The sequence below is a fragment of the Tripterygium wilfordii genome, chromosome 1 (assembly GCF_013401445.1).
Source record: "Tripterygium wilfordii isolate XIE 37 chromosome 1, ASM1340144v1, whole genome shotgun sequence".
Classification (NCBI taxonomy): domain Eukaryota; kingdom Viridiplantae; phylum Streptophyta; class Magnoliopsida; order Celastrales; family Celastraceae; genus Tripterygium; species Tripterygium wilfordii.
Genome location: NC_052232.1, coordinates 543614 through 559387, shown reverse-complemented (window position 1 = coordinate 559387; position 15774 = coordinate 543614). Strand labels below are relative to the sequence as shown.

General features: G+C 36.7%; 3 protein-coding genes across 5 annotated transcripts; all 3 read right to left on the bottom strand.

Moving 5' to 3' along the window:
* Window positions 1-83: 83 nt before the first annotated feature.
* Window positions 84-930, bottom strand: LOC119997397 (major strawberry allergen Fra a 1.06-like). The gene is made up of 2 exons (XM_038844380.1): window positions 670-930; window positions 84-392 (listed from the first exon to the last, which is right to left on the bottom strand). Exons 1-2 carry the CDS (start codon window positions 851-853, stop codon window positions 94-96), a joined length of 483 nt encoding a protein of 160 aa, XP_038700308.1. The 5' UTR covers window positions 854-930; the 3' UTR covers window positions 84-93.
* A 3191-nt stretch (window positions 931-4121) lies between these two features.
* On the bottom strand, window positions 4122-10682 carry LOC119997380 (major strawberry allergen Fra a 1.04-like). 3 transcript variants are annotated; one of them, XM_038844358.1, is made up of 2 exons: window positions 10454-10652; window positions 4122-4640 (listed from the first exon to the last, which is right to left on the bottom strand). In XM_038844358.1, the coding sequence occupies exons 1-2, from the start codon at window positions 10635-10637 to the stop codon at window positions 4342-4344; spliced, it is 483 nt and encodes a 160-aa protein (XP_038700286.1). In that variant the 5' UTR covers window positions 10638-10652; the 3' UTR covers window positions 4122-4341. The 3 variants fall into 3 exon arrangements, with proteins under 3 accessions (XP_038700286.1, XP_038700277.1, XP_038700295.1); XM_038844349.1 differs by lacking the exon at window positions 10454-10652 and adding an exon at window positions 4901-5176; XM_038844367.1 differs by lacking the exon at window positions 4122-4640 and adding an exon at window positions 9931-10176 and having other exon boundaries at window positions 10454-10682.
* A 3125-nt stretch (window positions 10683-13807) lies between these two features.
* On the bottom strand, window positions 13808-14872 carry LOC119997401 (major strawberry allergen Fra a 1.04-like). The gene is made up of 2 exons (XM_038844394.1): window positions 14612-14872; window positions 13808-14334 (listed from the first exon to the last, which is right to left on the bottom strand). Exons 1-2 carry the CDS (start codon window positions 14793-14795, stop codon window positions 14036-14038), a joined length of 483 nt encoding a protein of 160 aa, XP_038700322.1. The 5' UTR covers window positions 14796-14872; the 3' UTR covers window positions 13808-14035.
* Between the last annotated feature and the right edge of the window lie 902 nt (window positions 14873-15774).

The following is a 15774-nucleotide window of genomic DNA, read 5'->3' as shown; positions in this document are numbered from 1 at the left end:
GGAGATTAGTTTTATTATCAAAACCACACTCTTAAGCAGAAAACCACACAATTAAGAAGCTCAAATATATATATATATATATATATATATATATTAAAACTCATCGAGGTGGGCTAAGACATATTCTTGGACAGCCTTGAACAGTTCCTTGGCCTTGTCATCTGCTGCCTTAACCTTGTCTTCCTCGAGCACAAAATCACCTTTTGTGTAGTAAGTGCCTTTGCTCTTCCAGATAGACCCTCCATCTCCAGTCGGCACGACCTTGGTCTCGAAGCTGATCTTCTCAACAACGTCCCTCAAGATATCGCCTTCGATCACGCTGTAATTGAACAGCAAATTGGCTTTGTCTACCAATTCAATCTTGTGGGTCGCATATCTGAACTCGGGAGAAGCTGCATATCAAGATAATTCACCATTAATCACTAATTTCGTATGAGCATATTGTTTTATTGTTAGAAAATCCAGCCCAAATACATTAAAGTAATATTGTCAACTCTAATCTAAAGACTCGCACATATTTATTCTCCTGGACGTACATAGGTTCAAAAAACGCGTTGTTTGTGTAATAATAATTGGACCTTTACTTATAGAGTACTCAATTGGGTTATGCCAATCTGATATGAAATTGCCATTACTAATAATGAATGACAATTAAACAAATATAGTTACCTTCACCAAAGTGGAGCTTCAAGATGGATCCGGCACCACCATCTCCTTCAAGGATTTCAACATTCTTAATGGCGTGAGGAACAACTTTGGGGAAGAGCTTGTAACCCTCAAGAACATAGGCCTTGAAGAGTTTTGCTGGTGGGATTGTTGAGCAGTTCTCCGACTCGAAAGTGAAAACACCCATGATTAATTAACTTAATGAAAAATAGCTAACAATTAAACTGTAGAAGTGAAGATGTAATTATAATCCTGAGTTGTGTGAGATGTGATGAGTAGAGTTGCTATTTATAGGGGAAGAGCTTCAAGCTCATATGAGTGTGAACTAGGGATTTTATTTCCTTTGAATTTTCCTAATGAGAGACTTAGTATGCATTAGCTTTCATAAAAAAATTTATTTTTTGGTAGTACATACATGTTTTGATCTGTATATTCAACTCACAAATAGGAAGTTTGAATGTAGACCATATTTAAGATAAGATGGTGAAAGACATTTGAAAAGGACAAATAAATGTGTCTCTAGATGACTTTTTTTGTTTTTTGTTTTTTTATTTTTTGCCAGGAAGGCCCTAGCTCAATGGCGTCATTTATGATCCCTGGCCTAATTTTAAACCTGGGATGGCCATCCATGTGCACAGTGAGCCATCAATTTTGTCCTGAGCTAAAGCCCTATGCACAAGTAAGATTGGACAGAGGACCATAATAAGACTTTTAACCCCTCCTAGGAAATAGGCCCGTGTCACTGGTCATTGGCCCTCAGAACACAAGAAACCCAAGGATACGCCCCATCGATTTGAACACCCAACCTGAGACTGTAGATGACTCGTCGAGATTAAAATCTCACATCGGTCTGACATAACTCAATTGAGTAATTTATAAGCAACAAGCTCCTCTCACATTGGAAACATATTTTCATGGGGTCTAAAACCAATAGCGACGATCTATAAAGAACAAATTTTTATGGGACCATGACACAGAACGAACAATATCTTTCGGTGTTTGGGTTCGGAATTTCAACCGACACCAGCAACATAAACATCTAGAAGGATATACACGGTAGTCAAAAATTACCGGCACTAATAATTGACTATTATTACTTTTCATCACAGCCATTGGTGACAAAAATACTTCATGTAGTCTGAAGAGGAGTAGCCCATCACCATCACTATCAATGAAGAAGTCATATGATTTCCCCCATTCAACTTAAGGTGTCCGTCATATTCATCTCTCTGTTTGTATATTTTCTTTTAACTTTGAGTGCTACTGCTTGCACACGCACAAACAATAAAGGAGGCAATGGATTATGCATGTGGTGAGGGCGGTGCCGATTGTTATGAGATTATGCCTCAAGGAGGTTGGGGTCGAGGTAATGCCCCATTTTTTGGTCTATGGTAGCCATCACTGTGATTGGATCTTCTGTGTTGTCGGAGGGGATCCGTTGTTGCTGTTTAGAGCAACCACAATGATGGTTTTTTCGCTGGTGTTTGCAGCGGAATTTGAGTGTTGCGATCAAATGAGATCAGACGATACGTGCAGGAAGAAAGTCCCAAAAAGGGATGCAAACTCGAGAAAGAAATTGACCTCCAAGGGGCGCAAGCACACAATGAAGAAATTATAAAAAAGTGATTGAATTGAAATGCTACGAAACGGAAATTACATGCTCTTTTTAAGTCTTTGATTTATCAGACCTTGTAAAATTCAAAATCTAGGCTTATATACATGTTCTACAAAACTGCTAACAATGGTATTCACAGTTGGATCTATTAGATTGCTGCCAACTGTCCTATTTTCTTTCAACTGCTCGATAGTGCTGAATAATTGATCCCTCCTTGACTGACACGTGTTCTCTACGTCCTAGTGTTGCTGCGTCTCTTCTGGGCCATGTTGGCCACTTTTCTTTACATGTTGGGATGTTTGGATAACTATCGCTCAAGCTTCCAACTCGTCCAATTGTTGTCTAAACTTGGCCATTCACTCAGTCTTCATTTAGTCAACTAAATGGCATCATTGTACCACGTGGCATATATATATATTTTTTATATCCAATAGCTGGAGAATGAATAATGGCTCTGTTTGACAGACAATTTCAATAGTAGCATATATTCTAGTATATATTGTGGTAGTAAATATATTGAATAATAATGGTAACAGATATACTGTCTGAAATGTTGGTGGTATTTGGTTACATTTTTGCTAGTAGCATAAAGCTGTTGAAAATGTATTAGCAAATTACTTACACGGGTATAATGCATTTAAGTTGTAATATATGTAAATAAATATTGAAATAAATAACAAACAATTTGGAAACTAAAGAAAAATAAATTATAAGAATATAAATTATTATATTTAACCAACAAACCTAAACCCATAAATCAGAATGGAGAATAGCACAAGACGAAGAATTTCGAAGAAGAATAAGAAGATCTTACCTGGGTCAAAATCGTCTTCAAGATCGAAGGTGATACCGCTCGGCTATGCTCTGAAATCGTGGAGCCATGGAGGTAAGGAAGAAAGTGTCTGTCGCAATATGTGTATAAGGTTTAGGGTAAAATAGTCAGTTCAAAATAAAAGTGAGGATGTTTTGGGAGTGAAAGATGTAATTGTGTCAAAATTGTTCATCAAACAACAATTCCAAAATTGTCTAATTATTGTGTCAGAATTGTCCTTCAAATTATGGTTGTTTTATTGTTGTTTGGCAAGCACCAACATATATACTACTTAGCAGTATATATATGTATATATATGCTGCCTCAAATAGCTTATCAAACGAACCCATTGTATGGCTATTTGTGTTTTGCTAATGTGGTTGGAAATGAAAATAAGATGGCTTTTGTAATAGTACAATGATGTAAATTTATTGATTTAATTTTTGTGTAATAGATGTAGGACACAATATTGATTTAAAGGTAAAAGTGTGTGTGTTTTGGGTCACGTTTTAGATAAAGTGAGTCAACATAGGGGAAGGCAAACAACGTGCCCCTTCTTGGCCCAATAAAAATGAGCCAGCAAAATCCAACTGTTGTACCATGAACAATGTTTACTAGCGCAACAAAAACAACTTTTTGTCATCCATGGGCAAACAAAAACACCCCATTGTGGGTGCTGTTAAGAAGAAGAAGAAGAAAGGGCTGGAGAGAGAAAATACAAAAGGAAAAGTGACAAGAAAATGCACATGTCGTCAGGGGGTGTGTGGAGTGGGTCCCGTAAGGAGCACTGTTCATCAACTAGAGAGTACTCAAAATGTCAAGTGTGGGTTAAATTTTTACATATTTTGGAGTGTCAAATGTGACCCATTGTGGACAACTAGTACTCCATATATCAAGTAATGGTAATTTCAAGCACTCTAAACACCTTGTATTGTGGATGCTCTTAAGAAGTCGTCCCTAATATCACTTTGATTTTATTAAGCTTGGAAGTCTTTAGATCTACAAAATCAGGGGGAAAATATCCATTCAAAAAAGAAATGCATCATGATCATTGACAATATGTTTATTGGATAATTTTATTACATATAGTGTAAACAATACGATACAACCTTTTTCACTCTTCAATCCATCTCTTTTAAATCCTCTGTGAACCCACAATCACAACAACCAGAGGGAGATGAATTTTATTATCAAACCACACTCTTAAGCAGAAAAATCACACAAGAAACCTCAAATATATATATATAAATTAAAACTCATCGAGGTGGGCCAAGACATATTCTTGAACAGCCTTGAACAGTTCCTTGGCCTTGTTATCTGCTGCCTTAAGCTTCTCTTCCTCAAGCACAAAATCACCTTTTGTGTAGTAAGTGGCTTTGCTCTTCCAGATAGACCCTCCATCTCCAGACGACACAACCTTGGTCTCGAAGTTGATCTTCTCAACAACATCCCTCAAGATATCGCCTTCGATCACGCTGTAATTGAACAGCAAATTGTCTTTGTCTACCAATTCAATCTTGTGGGTCGCATATCTGAACTCAGGAGAAGCTGCATATCAAGATAATTCACCATTAATCACTAATTTCGTATGAGCATATTGTTTCATTGTTAGAAAATCCAGCCCAAATACATTAAAGTAATATTGTTCGCTCTGATCTAAAGACTCGCACATATTTATTCTCCTCGGCGTACGTCGTTTGTATGATAGTAGTCGGATCTTTACTTATAGAGTACTCAGTTGGATTATGCCGATCTGATATGAAATTGTCAATACTAATAATGAATGACAATTAAACAAATAAAGTTACCTTCACCAAAGTGGAGCTTCAAGATGGATCCAGCACCACCATCACCTTCAAGGAATTCAACACTCTTAATGGCGTGAGGAACAACTTTGGGGAAGAGCTTGTTAGCCTCAATAACATAGGCGTTGAAGAGTTTTGCCGGTGGGATTGTGGAGGAGTACTCCGATTCGAAAGTGAAAACACCCATGATTAATTAACTTAATGAAAAATAGCTAAGGATAATTAATTAAACTGAAGATGTGAAGATGTAATAATCCTGAGTTGTGTGAGATGTAGTGAGTAGAGTTGCTATTTATACTTTTATAGGGTAAGAGCTTCAAGCTCATCTGAGTGTCTACTGGGGATGTAATTTCCTTTGAATTCTCCCAATGAGAGACTTAGTGCGCATTAGCTGTCATAAAAAAAAAATATATTTTTTGGTAGTACATACATGTTTTGATCTGTATATTCAACTCAGAAATACGAACTTTGAATGTAGACCATATTTAAGATAAGATGGTGAAAGACATTTAAAAAGTAGAAATAATATGTATAAACCCTATCAAGACTAAAAAAATACTACATGAATCTAACATAACCCAACCGATCAAATGGTTTACAAGCAAAGTCCAACTTCTCTCATATTGAAGACATGTTTCCATGGATCTAAGAATTATTGGAGAGTGATGACGATCCATGAAGAATAAAATCGTACAGGTCCACGTCATACAACTCCACGTCATACAACGGACAAAATATTTTGGATTGGGGATTTCAAACATATACATCTAGAAGCGTATACATGTGTTTGTCAAAATTATCTGCACTAATAATAAACTATTTATTGCTTTTCATGATAGTTATTGGTGACAAAAATACTTTTCAAGCCATTTGTCATATAATTTCCCCAATTCAACTTAAGGTTTCTGTCGTATTCATTTATCTCTGTATATATTTTCAATAGAGTAATACTTGTGTAGTCAAAGGAGGTTTGATTTCTCTTTGGCCATTTAGAGTCTGATTTTTTTTATTATTTTCTCTTTGGCAACTTGTATGATTTTACAAGAATATTATTCCTTAAATTCAATTATGGCTGCCGAGGGTCAGTATTTTTTTAATGACATTTTTTTCCCATATATATTATTTTAAAATCTTTAAAAAATATTTCAAGGTATTAGCCATCAGGTATATGCGAATATCCACATCCAAAAATAAGTCAAGAAAAATAAAAAAACACAATTTCCCATGACTTTGCTTAGCATGCGTAATTTGTGGGTTACCACACAAGCCCTGACAAACATGTTAAGATCCGACAAACGCATTAAGTGCCCATTTAAAGATAATGACTAAGGATTAGGGCTGTTATTGGTACGGTTACCGTTACCAAACACGGAATACCGTTACCATACCAATTCTTTCGGTAATTCAAAAAATGTTACCATTACCGTTACCGGAAGAGTCGGTATACCGATCGATCGGTAATGGTAAGTCGGTAATTGGTAAATTTACCAATTCTTAAAACCTATTTAAAAAAGAGAAGAAAAAAAATGCATCAAGTAGCATTGTGCTTAATAGTCATTGTATGAGACTACAACACTTTCATCTTGCCTACAATACCAATAATAAAAATGATAGATTAATGAGAAGGATCATTGTGGTACATGTGAATAAGAGAAAATACCTATCAATCGGAGAAAAAAAGAAAGGAGAATTCACATAACATTATTCCAACAATCTATAACGGAAAATCTTTCATTTCATTAATTTCTAATATTTTTAGTATCCGAAGTGTTTTAAACTCCATAGCAGGAAAGCTAGAAGAAACAAGATAAATAAGGATAAAAGATCATAATGGAAAGGGAGAAGAAAAACATGTAATCAATACCAACAAAACATTTTGTTATGTAACAAACACTGCTTTAAAGTTAATGAAATTACTACGAGTGATATATAAATGATAACCCTAAAAATAATCAATGGTCTAGATTAAATTAGATCAATCTAATGGTCATAATTAAATAAAACTAAAACTAAAAATAATATTAATATATATTTAATATATATGTCGGTAATCGGGAAATTTACCGGTTTTGAACTTTGTTTACCGTTACCGTTACCGAAATCATCGGTAAATTTACCGTACCGAACAATTGGTAACGGTATACCAATCTTCTGCTATTTTCGGTAACCAATTCGTCGGTAATGGTATACCAATGGATAATTTACCATACCAGTAACAGCCCTACTAAAGATCCTATCGGAAAGAAAAATACATTGAATATTCAATTCCATGTCCTGTACTCAATCCCTTTCAAATTATGTTAGTCTAAAATAAATAAATAAATAGTTAAAGTCAAAATCAAAATAGTTGGGCCTTCAATTCTATGTCCAGTACTCAATTCCTTTCGAATTCTGTTAGGCCAAAATAAATAAATATATGGTATTTGACTTAAACAAGAATTCCCCATATTTAAAACTGGAAACTTGAAATGCGAACCTATGTTTTTATCATTCACTTAAAACATATGAAACCCAAAATAATGAGTCTCGCTTGTCATTTAACTCATCAATCTCTTTAAAAAATGATTTGCATTTTAAATTCGCATGCACTTTAAATGCACATAGGAGAATTTCTCTTGACTTAAATAGTTAAATTAAAACAGTTGGACCCATATCACCGATTTTGGACCCATAACTAAGGGCAAATGCAATGGTTTCTCATTTGCTGGGTCAACAAAAATGTTGGTCCGGTCCCACCTCTATTACACAAAAAGTCAAGTCAAACACGTATTATAATACAGCCACATCAGTAAAACACATATTCTAATACAACCACATCAACAAAACACAAATTTCTATACAATTTCTCTTTCCACCCAACATGGAGGCCAACAACATTTCATTCCTCCATATTATCCACAACAAAACTACACCAAAACATCAAATATCAATACATCCACATCCAGGGCCGGCCCTGCCCTTTTGGTGGCCCTGGGCATATAATTATTTGGAGGCCCTTTATATAAACATAAAATACAACACATGAAATTTTTGATGGCTGGAACCCAAATCTGGGAGGCTAGGCCATCACGCCTTGACAGATATGTATATTTATGTATATTTACATATATTTATATTGGGCCCCCCAGATTGGGGGCCCTGGGCGGTCGCCCAGGCCCGCCCTTGCTCAGGGCCGGCCCTGTCCACATCAGCAAAACACTTATCACAATACAGCCACATAAACAAAACACATCTTACTATACAGCCACATCAGTAAAAGATAATATCTTTATTGGTCCAATAACATTTTATCATTACATTTGCCCTTAGTAGTCAATCTTTCCCTTGATGGGCACCGGGGCTTGCGTAGCCGGTCTGCAGAACACCGATTTTGGGCCCATAAATAACTAAAATAAGTAGCCAGTAGCCAGTAGCCAGTAGCCAGTAGCCAGTAGCCAGTGTACTCTTACTGGGCTAATCAGTGAAGTAAAGATTTTGGTGGGCTTGCATTAGATTTGATTTATCTTTCAATCCAATGCCCAGCCCAACGACTAACGAACCCTTCCGTCATCTGACAAGTCCAACGAACGGGAAAAATCCAAAAGCCGCCTCGATTCTTCTCCTAGCTTGTTTGGGAATGCTGTGAGGTGCTGTGAGATGTAGTGTGGTGCTGTGAGTTATAAAACTGTGGTGCTGTGAGGTGAATTGGAAAGCAAAAAGTTGTTTGGTGCATCACTTTTAAAACTGTGGTGCGGTGCTGTGAGGTGCGTTTGACGTATCTAAATTACGGTTATATTAGATGATTAATAATATTAATATAAAATCACTTAAGGTTTACATTGTACATTAATCTAAAATAAAATAATTGACCTAATTTGATTACGTAGGACAATTCAACATATATTGTAAGCGTTTGGGCTGTGAGGTGTGGTGAGGTGTTGTGAGGTAAAAAGCTGTGGTGCTATGAGGTGAGTTGGAACGCAAAAGCTGCTTGGCGTGTCATAAAAAACTGTGATGCTGTGAGGTTTGTTGTAACTAAACACAGTTACAACACACTGCCAAACTCATACGCTATCTGTCTCTCTCTCTCTCCAAACGCAAACGCTTCCTTCCTTCGCCACATCTCTCTTACTATGAAGCACGTATGCTGCACCAGTGTACGTATATATTGGAATATTATATGAATAATTAATTACTTTCCTAAATCACTAAACCTAGAAGAACTGTATACTGAACCTTCCTTGGTCTCCAACAAAGCGACAATAATTCTTGGATCTCTTGCGAGTTCGACACAATGTCTGGGTCGGGTGGGGTTTCGATTGCTCGCAGCAACAGCGGGGACAACCGGTTCTACAATCCGCCGGCTATACGGAGACAGAGGCAACAGCAACTGTTGATGGCTCAAAAGCTTCAGCCGTCAATTACGAGGAAGAATCGTGCGGAGTCGGAGAAGAGGGCCACACTCTTAAGCAGAAAACCACACAATTAAGACGCTCAAATATATATGTATATAGAAATTAAAACTCATCGAGGTGGGCCAAGACATATTCTTGAACAGCCTTGAACAGTTCCTTGGCCTTGTTATTGTAGAAAATCCCACGATGGCACAACCCAGAGCCAGCCTCCCCACCATCTCGGCCCATTGGGCCGTGGCAGTTCCCAGCCCACCTTCCTGAAAAATGCTGGACAATAGGTTGAAGACTTGGGCAAGCTTATAAAATAGACACCAAGCCCCTCAACAATCGATGTGAGATTTTTATCCTTTTAACACCTTTTAACACTCCCTCGCACTCGTGGACTGTGTATCAAAGCCCAAGGCCCAACGAGTGGACTTTTTCATCGGGGACGAGCACACCCGCTTCGATACCATGTAGAAAATCCCACGATGGCACAACCCAGAGCCAGCCTCCCCACCATCTCGGCCCATTGGGCCGTGGCAGTTCCCAGCCCACCTTCCTGGAAAAGGCTGGACAATAGGTTGAAGACTTGGGCAAGCTTATAAACTAGACACCAAGCCCCTCAACAATCGATGTGAGATTTTTATCCCTTTAACACCTTTTAACAGTTATCTGCTGCCTTAATCTTGTCTTCCTCGAGCACAAAATCACCTTTTGTGTAGTAAGTGCCTTTGCTCTTCCAGATAGACCCTCCATCTCCAGACGGCACGACCTTGGTCTCGAAGCTGATCTTCTCAACAATATCCCTCAAGATATCGCCTTCGATCACACTGTAACTGAACATCAAATTGTCTTTGTCTACCAATTCAATCTTGTGGGTCGCATATCTGAACTCGGGAGAAGCTACATATCAAGATAATTCACCATTAATCACTAATTTCGTATGAGCATATTGTTTTATCGTTAGAAAATCCAGCCTAAACACATTAAAGTAATATTGTCAGCTCTAGTCCAAATACTCGCACATATTTATTCTCTTAGACGTACGTAGATTCAGAAAACGTGCCGTTTGTGTGATAGTAGTTGGACCTTTACTTATAGAGTACTCAATTGGATTATGCCAATCTGATATGAAATTGTCATTACTAATAATGAATGACAATTAAACAAATAAAGTTACCTTCACCAAAGTGGAGCTTCAAGATGGATCCGGCACCACCATCACCTTCAAGGATTTCGACACTCTTAATGGCGTGAGGAACAACTTTGGGGAAGAGCTTGTTACCCTCAAGAACATAAGCCTTGAAGAGTTTTGCTGGTGGGATTGTGAAGCAGTTCTCTGATTCGAAAGTAAAAACACCCATGATTAATTAAGTTAATGAAAAATAGCTAATGACAATTAATTAAACTGAAGATGTGAAGATGTAATAATCCTGAGTTGTGTGAGATGTGGTGAGTAGAGTTGCTATTTATAGGGGAAGAGCTTCACGCTCATCTGAGTGTGAACTAGGGATTTAATTTCCTTTGAATTTTCCTAATGAGAGACTTAGTATGCATTTTGGCTTTCATAAAAAAAAAATTTTTTTGGTAGTACATACATGTTTTGATTTGTATATTCAACTCAGAAGTAGGAAGTTTGAATGTAGACCATATTTAAGCTAAGATGGTGAAAGACATTTGAAAAGGACAAATAAATGTGTCTCTAGATGACTTTTTTGTCAGGTAGGCCCTAGCTCAATGGCGCAACTTATGATCCTTGGCCTAATTTTAAACCTGGAATGATCATCCCGTGTGCACAACGGACCATCAATTTTGTCCTGAACTAAAGCCCGGTGCGCAAATAAGATTGGACCAAGAACCATGATAAGACTTTTAACCCCTCCCAGAAAATAGGCCCGTGTCATCGGCCATTGGCCCACGGAACTCAAGAAACCCAAGGATATGCCCCATCGGTTTGAACACCCGACCTGAGATTGTAGATGACTCGTCCAGATTAAAATCTCACGTCGGTCTGACATAACTCAGTTGAGTAATTTATAAGCGACCAAGCTCCTCTCACATTGAAAACATATTTTCATGGGGTCTAAAACCAATGGCGACAGTTCATAAAGAATAAATTCTTGCGGGACCTTGACACAAAACGAACAATATCTTTCGGTGTTTGGGTTTGGAATTTCGGCATACACAAGCAACATATACATCCAGAAGGATATCACGTTAGTCAAAAATTACCGGCACTAATAATTGACTATTTATTACTTTTCATCAGTCATTGGTGACAAAAATACTTCATGTAGTCTGAATAGGATTAGCCCATCACTATCAATGAAGAAGTCATATAATTTCCCCCATTGAACTTAAGGTTTCAGTCATATTCATCTCTCTGTTTGTATATCTTCCTATAACTTTGAGTGCTACTGCTTGCACACGCACAAACAATAAAGGAGGCAATGGATTATGCATGTGGTGAGGGCGGTGCCGATTGTTATGAGATTATGCCTCAAGGAGGTTGGGAGTCGAGGTAATGCCCTTTTTTTTGGTCTATGGCAGCCATCACTGTGATTGGATCTTCTGTGTTGCCGGAGGGGGATCCATTGTTGCTGCTTAGAGCAATCACAATGGTGGTTTTTTTGTTGGTGTTTGTAGCAGAATTTGAGTGTTGCGAACAAATGAGATAAGACGATATGTGCATGAACAAAGTCCCAAAAAGGGGTGCAAACTCGAGAAAGAAATTAGCATCCAAGGGGCATAAGTACACGAGGAATAAATTATAAAAAAGCGATTGAATTGAAATGCTACAAAACAGAAATTACACGCTCTTTTTGAGTTTTTGATTGATCAGAACTTGTAAAATCCAAAATCTAGACTTTATACATGTTCTACAAAACTGCTAACAATGGTATTCACAGTTGGATCTATTGGATTGCTGCTAAGTATCCCATGTTCTTTCAACTGCTCACTAGTGTTGAATAACTGATCCCTCCTTGACTGACATGTGTTCTCCATGTCCTGGAGTTGATGTGTCTCTTCTGGGCCATGTTGGCCACTTTTCTTTACACGTTGGGATGTTTGGATAACTGTCATGTTTGATCGATTTACTTCTCTCAAGCTTCCAGCTCATCCAATTACTGTCTAAACTTGGTCGTTCACTCCGTCTTCATTTAGTCAACTAAATGGTATCATTGTACCACGTGGCATATATATATATTTTACATCCAACAGCTGGGGAATGAATAATGACTCCATTTGGCAGACAATTTCAACTGTAACATATATTCTAGAATATATTGTGGTAGTAAATATGTTGGATAGCAGATATGTTATGCTATTTGAAATGTTGGTCGTGTTTGGTTGCATTTTTGCTAGTAGCATAAAGATGTTGAAAATATAGTAGCAAATTACTTACACGGGTATAATGCATTTAAGTTGTAATATATGTAAATAAATATTGAAATAAATAACAAACAATTTAAAAACTAAAGATAAATAATTTATAATAATATCAATAATTATATTTAACCAACAAACCTAAACCCATAAATTAGAATGGAGAATAGCACAAGACGAAGAATTTTGAAGAAGAATAAGAGGACTTTACTTGGGTCAGAATCGTCTTCAGGATCGAAGATGATACCGCTAAGCTTTGCTCTGAAATGGTGGAGCCGTGGAGGTAAGGAAGAAAGTGTCTGTTGCGATATGTGTATAAGGTTTAGGGTAAAGTAGTAATGAGGGTAAAATAGTCAGTTCAAAATAAAAGTGAGGATGTTTTGGGAATGAAAGATGTAATTGTGTCAAAATTGTCCTTCAAATTGTGGTTGTTTTATACTTTTATTGTTGTTTGGCAAGGCACCATCATATATACTACCTAGTATATATATATATGCTGGCTCAAATAGCTTGCCAAACGAACCCAATGTAAGGGGATTTGTGTTTTGCTAATGTGACTGGAAATGGAAATAAAATGGATTTTGTATTAGTATAATGATATAAATTTGTTGACTTAATTTTTGTGTAATAGAGGTATGACACAATATTGATTTCAAGGTAAAAATGTGTGTGTTTTGGGTCACGATTTAGATAAAGTGAGCCAACATAAGGGAAGGCAAACAACATGTCCACTCTTGGCCCCAACAAAAATGAGCCAGCAAAATCCATGAACAATGTTTACTAGCACAATAAAAACAACTTTTTGTCATCCATGGGCAAACAAAAACACCCCATTGTGGGTGCTCTTAAGAAGAAGAAGAAAGGGATGGAGAGAGAAAATACAAAAGGAAAAGTGAGAAGAAAATGCACATGTCGTCAGGGTGTGTGTTGAGTGGGTCAGTGTGGGTTAAATTTCTACATATTTTGAAGTGTCAAATGTGACCCATTGTGGACAACTAGCACTCCATATATCAAGTAAGGGTAATTTCAAACACTCCAAACACCTTCCATTGTGGATGCTCTTAAGAAGTCGTCGCTAACATCACTTTGATTTTATTAAGCTTGGAATTCTTTAGATCTACAAAGTCAGGGGGAAAATATCCATTCTAAAAAGAAATGCATCATGATCATTGACAATCTGTTTATTGGATAATTTTATTACATATAGTGTAAACAATACAATACAAACTTTTTCACTCTTCAATCCATCTCTTTTAAATCCTCTGTGAACCCACATATCACAATAACCAGAGGGAGATTAATTTTATTATCAAAACCACACTCTTAAGCAGAAAACCACACAATTAAGAAGCTCAAATATATATGTATATAGAAATTAAAACTCATCGAGGTGGGCCAAGACATATTCTTGAACAGCCTTGAACAGTTCCTTGGCCTTGTTATCTGCTGCCTTAAGTTTCTCTTCCTCAAGCACAAAATCACCTTTTGTGTAGTAAGTGCCTTTGCTCTTCCAGATAGACCCTCCATCTCCAGACGGCACGACCTTGGTCTCGAAGCTGATCTTCTCAACAACATCCCTCAAGATATCGCCTTCGATCACGCTGTAATTGAACAACAAATTGTCTTTGTCTACCAATTCAATCTTGTGGGTCGCATATCTGAACTCGGGAGAAGCTGCATATCAAGATAATTCACCATTAATCACTAATTTCGTATGAGCATATTGTTTTATTGTTAGAAAATCCAACCCAAATACATTAAAGTAATATTGTCAGCTCTAATCTAAAGACTCGCACATATTTATTCCCCTGGGCATACGTAGGTTCAAAAAACGCGTTGTTTGTGTGATAGTAGTTGGACCTTTACTTATAGAGTACTCAATTGGGTTATGCCAATCTGATATGAAATTGCCATTACTAATAATGAATGACAATTAAACAAATATAATTACCTTCACCAAAGTGGAGCTTCAAGATGGATCCGGCACCACCATCTCCTTCAAGGATTTCAACATTCTTAATGGCGTGAGGAACAACTTTGGGGAAGAGCTTGTAACCCTCAAGAACATAGGCCTTGAAGAGTTTTGCTGGTGGGATTGTTGAGCAGTTCTCCGATTCGAAAGTGAAAACACCCATGATTAATTAACTTAATGAAAAATAGCTAACAATTAAACTGAAGATGTGAAGATGTAATTATAATCCTGAGTTGTGTGAGATGTGGGGAGTAGAGTTGCTATTTATAGGGGAAGAGCTTCAAGCTCATATGAGTGTGAACTAGGGATTTAATTTCCTTTGAATTTTCCAAATGAGAGACTTAGTATGCATTAGCTTTCATAAAATAAAAAATTGGTAGTGCATACATGTTTTCGGGTGCTGGGGGTCTGCTGTAATTTTTTTACAGCAGACCCCACCTTAATAAATATGAGGTGTTTAAAATTTTTCTAAAAATAAAATAAAATTATGGATGTGTTTTGATCGTGTTTACGAATCTAATGGTATAATTTTAATCCCAAACAAAAATCAAATTCATCACAAGATAGACATATAATGTTACGGGTTTATATTCAACGGTCCACAATTTTCATCTCTTTTTCATGTTCTATTCAATTTGATTTTTATGTGGGACAAAAAAATATACCATTGCACTCGTAAACCCGATCAAAACACAACCATAATTTTTTAAAAATAAAATAAATTTTTTTAATGATCTTAGAGTCATTAGCCACCCACATGTTTTGATCTGTATATTCAACTCAGAAATAGCAACTTTGAATTTAGACCATATCTAGAAGCGTATACATGTTTTGTCAAAATTATCTGCACTAATAATTAACTATTTATTACTTTTCATGACAAAAATACTTTTCAAGCCCATCACTATCATTTGTCATATAATTTCCCCAATTCAACTTAAGGTTTCTGTCATATTCATTTATCTGTGTACATATTTTCTCATATATTTTCAATAAAGTAAAACTTGTGTAGTAAAAGGAGGTTTGATAATTCTCTTTGGCCATTTAGAGTCTGATTTTTTTTATTATTTTCTCTTTGGCTCCTTGTTTGATTTTGCAAGAATATTATTCCTTAAATTCAATTATGGCTGCCGAGGGTCAAT

Excerpts from the sequence above, each read along its gene's own strand:
- LOC119997401 (XM_038844394.1), bottom strand. The coding sequence starts at position 14,795 with ATGGGTGTTTTCACTTTCGAATCGGAGAACTGCTCAACAATCCCACCA. Across the intron at positions 14,335-14,611 it reads GAAGCTCCACTTTGGTGAAG|CTTCTCCCGAGTTCAGATAT; the intron begins GTAATTATATTT and ends CTTGATATGCAG.
- LOC119997380 (XM_038844358.1), bottom strand. The coding sequence starts at position 10,637 with ATGGGTGTTTTTACTTTCGAATCAGAGAACTGCTTCACAATCCCACCA. Across the intron at positions 4,641-10,453 it reads GAAGCTCCACTTTGGTGAAG|CTTCTCCTGAGTTCAGATAT; the intron begins GTAACTTTATTT and ends CTTGATATGCAG.
- LOC119997397 (XM_038844380.1), bottom strand. The coding sequence starts at position 853 with ATGGGTGTTTTCACTTTCGAGTCGGAGAACTGCTCAACAATCCCACCA. Across the intron at positions 393-669 it reads GAAGCTCCACTTTGGTGAAG|CTTCTCCCGAGTTCAGATAT; the intron begins GTAACTATATTT and ends CTTGATATGCAG.